Source organism: Nomascus leucogenys, chromosome 4, assembly GCF_006542625.1.
Source record: "Nomascus leucogenys isolate Asia chromosome 4, Asia_NLE_v1, whole genome shotgun sequence".
Taxonomy (NCBI): domain Eukaryota; kingdom Metazoa; phylum Chordata; class Mammalia; order Primates; family Hylobatidae; genus Nomascus; species Nomascus leucogenys.
This window is the reverse complement of record NC_044384.1, coordinates 59527493-59536826: the sequence shown is the minus strand read 5'-3', so window position 1 is coordinate 59536826 and position 9334 is coordinate 59527493. Positions and strand designations below refer to the sequence as shown.

The 9334-nt window shown below is 39.8% G+C and overlaps 1 protein-coding gene across 5 annotated transcripts in view; it reads right to left on the bottom strand.

Moving 5' to 3' along the window:
- Positions 1-9334, bottom strand: part of CLUL1 (clusterin like 1) — a 54879-nt gene that overhangs the window by 967 nt on the left and 44578 nt on the right. For 4 of the 5 annotated variants that reach the window (XM_003262017.4, XM_003262016.4, XM_012506258.2 and 1 more), the window contains 2 exons: positions 8106-8320; positions 4278-4465 (listed from right to left, as the gene is read on the bottom strand). In XM_003262017.4, coding sequence (XP_003262065.2) covers positions 4278-4465; positions 8106-8320 — 403 coding nt within the window. Of the gene's footprint in view, positions 1-4273; positions 4466-8105; positions 8321-9334 lie in introns of those variants that run through there. The other variant, XM_012506256.2, reaches the window with a different exon arrangement.

Below are 9334 nucleotides of genomic sequence, written 5' to 3'. Positions count from 1 at the left end.
CCCAGGGCTGGCAGTTGTGAAACTTGGGGATGGGAAATAAAACACATTGCAAACCAATCAGGAACGTCCAGGCACTTCGGATGCTAGATAAGTAGAAGAAAGTTCCAGAAGAGGGTTCTAAATATATATTTCACCCTATAAAATTGGAATTCATGTTTCAGTGAGCTGTATACCTGCAGCTAGGGCACCTAGCAAATGTTTACGTGATTGAAAATGCCAGGGTGATTCTTTTCTACCATCTTTTCCTGTTTTTTCCCTTAGTATCTTTCTCTTTAAACTTCGGCAGGTTTGGGACCCTGAATGCATTGATATAATCAGAAAATTGACAAAACTTTATCCATGGTACTGAATAAGATGCACAAAAAAATTCAGTTAGTAAACAAACTTGGAAAATGTTTGTTCTCATGAATAATAAAAACCATAAAAATTATAACAACACGATAAAAATTTTCATTTATTACTGAAGATTTTAAAAATTGAAATGCCAGGCCGGGCACAGTGGCTCATGCCTGTAATCCCAGCCCTTGGGGAGGCTGAGGCGGAAGGATCACTTGAGGCCAGGAGTTTGAGACCAGCCCGGCCAACATGGTGAAAACGCATCTCTACTAAAAAATAGAAAAATTAGCCAAGTGTGGTGGTGCACACCTGTAATCCCAGCTACTTGGGAGGCTGAGGCATGAGAATCACTTAAACCTGGGAGGTGGAGGTTGCTGTGAGCCAAGATCACGCCACTGCAATCCTGCCTGGGCAACAGAGAGAAACTGTCTCAAAAAATTGAAATGCCAGTTAGTATTTGAGAAACTGGTACTGCAGACATTGCTGTTATTAAATTTAGCTATATATATAGCTATATATATATATATATAGCTATATATATATATATATCCAGAACAATAAGATGTTAACCTCTAAACAAGTAATTATTTCTTGGAATCTAAGAAAATAGGTAGAAAATATGAATAAAGAAAACAGTAAAATGATAATAGTGGTTGTGTTAAGATGGTGGGATTATGGATAATTTTTGTCGTCTAAATGTTGGTAGTTGTGATTTTGTTACTTTTAGAATTTCAAAACTATACATAAAAAAGAAAAACATTAACATTGCCTGTGAAAAATCACTTCGTGTGCCTTGTTAGTAAATAATTTGCTTGATCTCCCAATTACTCAGTATTTCACTTCCCATTGCCATTGGAAGTCCCAACATCTGGGAAGAGATAGATGACTTTATGGGAAATACTTTGATTTGGCTACAAATGCATAGTCAGTACCCACTGGGGCATCAGCATGAGGCTTCCCTTCTCTAAAACCTATCGTGTCTCACCAGCACTGTAGAGTGAAGCTCAGACTCCACAGCCCAGCACTCAGAGCCCTGACCTCTTCCCACCTTTGCCTTCCACCTTCGCCTACTGTTACTCTTGTTGTATTCTACTAATATTCATTTACACGTGTTTACTAATTAATTTATTCAACAAATATTGAGGGTTTGCCCTGTGCCAGGCACAGTCCTAAGTCCCCACTGACAAAGAGAAGAGCAAAAACCCTAGAACAGTGGTACCCTCATGGACTGTAGGTCTCGGGATGGAGATGAACATTCATAAAGAGCCACGTGGGTAAATGTCAGCTTGCAAGAGTTGAGTGCTACATGGTGTTATGGTCATGTATGAAAGGGGAGAGAGGGTATGTTGCCCCTAGTTTATGGGTAGAAGAGGGTATATTGCCCCTGTAGAAGTGACTATTTGAACTGACATCTGTTGATGACTCAGTAACCTAAACAAAGAGGTACTAAATGGGGACTGTCAACCAAGACTCTCCTCTCTCCTGGTCTAGAGGTAGACACACATGTCCCAGCTGGGCCAGCCAGATTCCTCGTGGCAAGTCACATCTTGAGCAGAGTGATCTGAGAACTAAAAACAACTGCAGCTGCTTCACCCTGAGCGCTGGGCCCTGAAGCAGCTGTCCATCAGTTTCCTCCTCCCAGACTCTAGATCCAACCCGTTTCTGCCTGGCTCTGGGCATAGTCGTCCAGCTTCCCCTCTGACTCGTGAGTCAGTATCCTTCCATTTCTTTCAGCTGAGCTGTCTTGGTTGCTTGCAACCAAAGAAAGAACCCAACTCACAGAGGGCAGGTACCCTGACACAGGGAAACTCAAAGGCCCCACAGTGGGAGGGGACCACTTTGGCAGGACTTCCCAGCACCCCCAATACCTAGATGCCCTACTCTTTCCTGCCGTATTTGCCCATGCCGTCCCCGTTTTTGGAATAGTCTCCTCTCCAACCTATACACTTTGATTCTGCCTGTGTGTGTATCTACATTTATATATTTAATTAATTGATGTATTTTTAAGAAAGGGAGAGGAAGCCGGGTGTGGTGGCTCATGCCTGTGATCCCAGCACTTTGGGAGGCCGAGGTGGGTGGATTACTTGAGGTCAGGAGTTCGAGACCAGCCTGGCCAACATGGTGAAACCCTGTCTCTACTAAAAAACACAAAAATTAGCCAGGCATGGTGGTGTGCGCCTGTAATCCCAGCTACTCAGGAGGCTGAGGCACGAGAATCATTTGAACCCGGGAGGCCGAGGTTGCAGTGAGCTGAGATTGTGCCACTGCACTCCAGTCTGGGTGACAGAACAAGAGTCTGTCTTAAAAAAAAAAAAAAAAAAGAAAAAAAGGAAAGAAAGGGAGAGGAGAGAGTGGGAGGAGGGAGAGGAAAGAGGAGAAGAGAGGAGGAGAGGAAGAGAGGGGATAGAAGGCCAGTGAGAAAGGGAATATATCCAGCTCAGAAATATCTTCCCTACCAGAATGTGAACAACCCTCCCCTGAACTCCCAGAGCCCGCTCCTGTGCACTCTCTAAATCTTGCCTTGCTTTATAGTTGTGTGTGTGTCTATCTGTCTTGTGCCCCTGTTGGATAGGAAGCTCCTTGGGGACAGGATCTTGTCAAATTTCTCATTTTCTCTTTCAGAGTACCTAGTTCCCGCATCTAAACTTAGTCGATGCTAAAAAGATATCGGTTGTTTGACTGATACAACTAGAAAAAAAAAAGGCCTCCAAAATTCAGAAGTAAAGGGAGAGGCAGCAAATCCTGTCACATCTGGCTTAATTACACATTGATGGTGACCTACTAACAAGGTCCCTTATGAATAACTTAAAATGTAATTATTCTTTAAGATTAGTCATATTACCCAGATTTTTATATCTCGCATTTTTTGAGCAAATATCATAACAGGAAGCAGTGCAGTGTGATGATGGAGTCAGAGAGAGAACTGGCTCCACATTCTGCTCTACCACCTCCAACCTGAGTAGTTCATTGGACCTTGGACACTGAGCCTCAGGATCTTTTTCTGTAAAATCATGATAATAATATTACCTCCAAGACTAGCTTATAATAAAGCTCTTGTTAAAGTAGTTAGCAAGTCATTATTTAAATTTTTTGAATATTTTTAACGTTTCGTAAAATGTATTGAGTGTATTTAGTCATAATCTACTTAACCACTCTCTTGTTTTTACACATTGAGTATGTTTAACATTTATATATATATATATATATATATATATATATTTTTTTTTTTTTTTTTTTTTTTTTTTTGAGACAGAGTCTCACTCTGTCGCCCAGGCTGGAGTGCAGTGGCACTATCTCGGCTCACTGCAAGCTCAACCTCCCAGGTTCACACCATTCTCCTGCCTCAGCCTCCTGAGTAACTGGGACTACAGGTGCCTGCTACCAAGCCCGGCTAATTTTTTTCATTTTAGTAGAGACGCAGTTTCTCCGTGGTAGCCAGGATGGTCTCAATCTCCTGACCTCATGATCCGCCTACCTTGGCCTCCCAAAGTGCTGGGATTACAGGCATGAGCCACTGCGCCCGGCCAACATTTTAATATTTTAAATAATGCTGCAAATTTAGATTTTGGAGGGAGAACTTTTCATCAAATTTAGGTTTATTCCTTAGGATTGATTTCAGAAGTGGAATTATTATATCAAAAAGAAATTTTATGGCTCTTCATATGCATAATCAAATAGCTTTCAAAAATGCAAAACCAATTATGTTCCCACCAATACATGACATATGAGAATTTCCATTTCATCACATTCCTATCAGGATTTCTTGGGTTTTTTTTAATTTGCAAATTTGATAGGCAGAAAATGCCATCTTGTTTGTTTTCATGTCTTTATTAATGAAGTTAAACATATTTTCCAGGTATTTTGAAACAAGTTTTGTTTTTCCCTTTTGAGAATTAACTATTCCTGTCAACAAGGCATTCCTAACCAGGCACTCTGCTTACCAGGTTTTAAAATGTTCCTTAAAATGCTGTAGAGCTTTTGCCACTACGTAGCCAATGAAGTTAGAACTCTCAGCACTTTCTTCAAGAGGGATCTCGAGTGTGAAATTAGAGGAAGGCAGAATGCTTAAGTCTGTCATTATTGTTTCATCTTGTTTGGAAATATTTCCTTCATGAATCCTTGGAACTACCTACAGAAGAAGGATTATACAGTAAAAGATTACTAAATCCCAATACACATTCAATAGTAATTTAAGACCACCTTAGTCAGGATAGGCTAGGTTGTGCTGAGGTAACAGATTAGTCCCAGCATTCCTAGGGCTTCATGCAACAAAGATTTATTTCTTGTTCCTGTTAGGTGTCCGTTACAAGGGCTCCACACCAGTAAACACTGAGGAGCCTGGTAGGCAGAGGCGCATTATCTCATAGCTGTAGCAGATGAATTCATGACTTTCTTTGTGCCCTCAGCGGAAAAAGAGAATAGATGAGCACACATAGGCTCTTCACTGTCTCAGTCTACAAAGAACCCTTTTCAGTTTTGCCACGCTTCATTGGCCAGAACTTGCCACATGGCAATGTTTAACCACAAGGGGAGCTGGAAAATATGAGAGAGGAGGTGGAATGTTTGCTGAGTATTACTGTCTGTGCCACAAACTTTATTGCATTGCACCAAGTTTTGTACTGAGTTTTCCTAGAAATTTACAATTTATGGTTGTAGGTGTGATTTTGGCAAGAATCAATGCAAAATTTATGTTACTCTTAATGAATAGCATGTATGTTACTCCCTTAATGAATTCTCAAATGTATAGACTTTGATTTGAATCATTTAAATGGAACTAAACTGATACGCAACTTGATGTAACCTTAAGAGAATGATTTAAAAAATTTTCCCTTCTCTTTCGGTGAGTATAGCATACATAAAAACTGCATAAAGTATTTATGTTTGGTTTAAATAATTGTAAAGTAAACACCCATGTAACTATTATACAACCAGGGGCCACAACCGTTTTCACCTGCTGGAATTTGTATATTTCTTTCAAAGACTTCTCTTCAGCACTTGCTATTTTATGGGTTTGTACTTTTCTTTACATGGTGAAATAAGAGCTGTTTTGAGCGCCGGGCGCGGTGGCTTACGCCTGTAATTCCAGCACTTTGGGAGGCCGAGGCGGGCGGATCACGAGGTCAGGAGATCGAGACCATCCTGGCTAACATGGTGAAACTCCGTCTCTACTAAAAATACAAAAAAAAAACTAGCCGGGCGTGGCGGCGGGCGCCTGTAATCTCAGCTACTCGAGAGGCTGAGGCAGGAGAATGGCGTGAACCTGGGAGGCGGAGCTTGCAGTGAGCCCAGCTAGCGTCACTGCAGTCCGGCCTGGGTGAAAAAGCGAGACTCTGTCTCAAAAAAAAAAAGAAAAAAAAAAGCTGTTTTGAGAAAAGTAACTTCACGGGCAGTTTAGCAAAGTGGTTACGTTCACTGATTCTAGAGAAATACTGCTTGAGTTTGAATTCTAGTTCTACCATTTACTAGCTGTGTGAGCTCAGACAAGTTGCTTAACCTCCTTTGTGCCTTATTTGAAAAACTGGGGAAAGAATTCTACTTCCCTTATAGGGTCATTGAGGGTATTAAATGATCTGATATGTGGAAAAAGTTCTTAGAACATTGCCTGACACCTAGTAAATGCTCTTTAGTGGTAATAATAGTCATAAAAATGTGTAATTGAAAACCATAATTTTATTTTATGTAGAGGTTTTTATATAGATGTGCCTTTGTTATCAGCATAAAGAATTTTAGATAAATCTGTTAGTGTTACTCAGAGACACTAGAATGGAAATAAATTGAAGCACAGAATATAAAATACTGACAACGGTAAAAACAACTAAATATTAACTGTAGATTTCTAAAGGTTGAAAGCACTGCTAAAGTTTTTCTTCAAGTTTTATTCTTCAAGACAAGATTTTTTCTTCGTTAAACTAAAGTCTATATATGGGAGGATGACAAAATATGTTGCATTATTTTACCTTCCTCAAGTATGATCTAATGGAGTTATAGAATCAGAGAGCTGGCAGGGATTAGAACAGTGGCTTTCAAAACCCTTTGACTGTGGTCTGTAGTAATGAATACACTTGATATCATTACTCAAAACACACATGTATGTCTACATACAAAATGGAAATGAAATTCCGTGATGTGCATATGACTTATGAAATGCAATGCATGCTAATATTTTCTACTTTGTCCTATTCTATTTTTTGTATGGGTTTTAATTTTGTTTTTAATGAGCTTGCTGTGACTTTCTAAACTTATTTCTCAAATCATGCATGATCCACAGGTTTGTAGTTTGAAAAAAGAGGGAAATGCTGGATTATAGAATGTCGTAAGTCTAATTTCCTAGAAGCAGTGCCTGAAATTCTGACAGAAGTGGTTTATAAAGGAGTGCTCTCAGGTGCGACTTTTAAGGGGATGAGGAAAGCAAACTAGAGAAGTGAAAGAAGCTAAGCAAGGATATGGCTTCAGATGACCGTTAGCCTCAGCCTGATCCTGCAGGAAGCTCTGGGGCATAAGTGCCCCATGGGCAATCTTTGGGAGAAAGTTTCAGAGATAAGCAGTTAGCAGCAGCACCAGCACCAGTGGGAGCTGGTAAAAGGGATCCCCAGGGATCGGGATAGGGCACTGACATACTACACAGAATATTGCATCTTCAATTGCTCTGCCCAGTAATTTTTGTATCCAGGTCTTTTTGGGAACCCTCAATACCAGCCTCATCAGGAATCACTAGCCCGGTGCATTTGTAGATTAAAGTAATGTGTGTGTGTTGGAGGGGGGATGTCTTAGGAAGAAAAGTCACTTGCATGTTATGCAAAAAGTTATTGACTGAATCTGGGAGTCATGGTATAGGTAGAATTTAAGATGGCAATATGTTTTTATTTTTGTTTTTTTTTTTGAGACAGAGTCTCCCTCTGTCACCCAGGCTGGAGTGCAGTGGCATGATCTCAGCTCACTGCAACCTCTGCCTCCCAGGTTCAAGTGATTCTCCTGCCTCAGCCTCCTGAGTAGCTGGGATTACAGGTGTGCGCCATCACACTTGGCTAATTTTTTATGTTTTTGGTAGAGATGGGGTTTCGCCACATTAGCCAGGCTGGTCTCGAACTCCTGACCTCAAGCGATCCACCCACCTCGGCCTCCCAAAGTGCTGGGATTACAGGCATAAGCCACCGCGCCCAGCTGGCAATGTATTTTTATGTGAAGAGTAACATATAAATGTTTAATTCTCAAGATAACTCAGTGGCTTTATTGTGTCAGCAACTAATAAGAGCTATAATTTACAGAGCTCTTGTTTTGTATAAGAAATCTATACTAATCACTTTATAGGCGTACACATTAAGATAGCTATGATTGTTACCATTTTACAGGTGAACACTGAGGCCTAGAATGGTTGAGGTACTTTCCCAAGCTTACTCAGCTGGTAAGTTTCAGAGTCAAATTTTGAACTCAAATTGCTTTATTTGTAAGTCTTCTCTCCTAAAAACTACATTGGCCAGATTTCTTCAAGTTTACCTCTATTAGTTATAGCCCTATAACTCTAAGCAGAAATAGCCATTTCTAGATTAGAAAGCATTTTGTGTTTTAAATTGATTTTCTTTATGGACTTTCTTGTTTTCTAAAAACCACGAGCTACGTTAAATCAAGTCAGCCTGAAGGCAATCACAATGGAAATATGAATACCTCCTACAGCTTGTTTTCAAATTCAGACACAATTCATAAGTAAATTAACAGTGAAATCAAGGTATACACATGTCATCTCCTTATCTGCTCTTGGGTCTCGCCTTTACCTGTATTGAATTAAAGATGATCTCCGTTTCTGGGGTCTGGTTTGCCAGTTCAGACACCCAGCCAAATTGCCCTCTCATCTTCTCCACCAGATAGGCGGTGTCCTCCAAGTGCTTCCGGGTCATCTGGAGAATCTGGCCATACTGCTGATTGGATACATTGACCAACCTGATCGCCTCATCTAATTCTGTGTGCAGAGCAGGTACCTCAGGACAGTCTAGCAAAGAAGAAAGTAACGTGGAGAAGGAAAAAGTCCATGAAACTTGGAGGTGGGCAACATGGGCTTACATCCCAGCCCTTACATTCTCTATTTTCCCCTTTTGCCTGTAGGAGTTTTTAGTTATGCCTGTTGTTCTGGAGTAATTATTAATATCGCCTACATCTGTGTCAAACCAGATCCAGTTTAACTGTTAATTATATGGTTTTATGTAACAGAAACTGGGCTGGAGACAGAACTTTCTGTTATAAATTCCACATGCCTACCACCTATATTAAGAAAAAATTTGCCAAAACAGATGAAGTCCCTACTATGCCCCTTCTACATCACATCCCATTTATCCCTTAAAAAGGACACTACTATTTGATTTTGGATGTATAAGTCCAGTACCAGTAATTAGTATGGGAAAAGAGGAAAAGAACCACATATAGTGAAGCTGCTTTAAATTAAGACCAAAAGTGTATAGTAAATAGTGAAAACAAAAAAGATTTGTGATGTTTTGGAAAATATTTTGTATTTATCAATAATGAAATTATAATTTTAGTTGTGTGCTTAGTATTAGAACAAAGTAAATCAAAGCTGATTGAAGAGACAAAATTGTTATTTGATTAAAGGTATGATATCTGTTTATAATAGCAAAACCTTGAAAGCAAATGTACTTCAGCTAGGGAATGAATAAATAAATTGTGATATGCCTACATACACCAACATACAACAGTGAATTAATGAACTAGAGCAGCACGCATTCACATGGCTATAACCCTTGCAAACTACACTGAGTGAAAAGCCATATTGCAAAAGAATACATAAGTGATAATACTTACATTGTTAAGAAAGAAAAATTATCCAGAACTTGGAAATAAGGCCAAAGAATGGCTGCATTTCCTTTTGTTTCTTTTTCTTTTCTTTTCTTTTCTTTTTATTTTTTTCAAGACAGTTTCTCACTCTGTTACCCAGGCTGGAGTGCAGTGGCATGATCATAGCTCACTACAGCCTTGAACTCCTGGGCTCAAG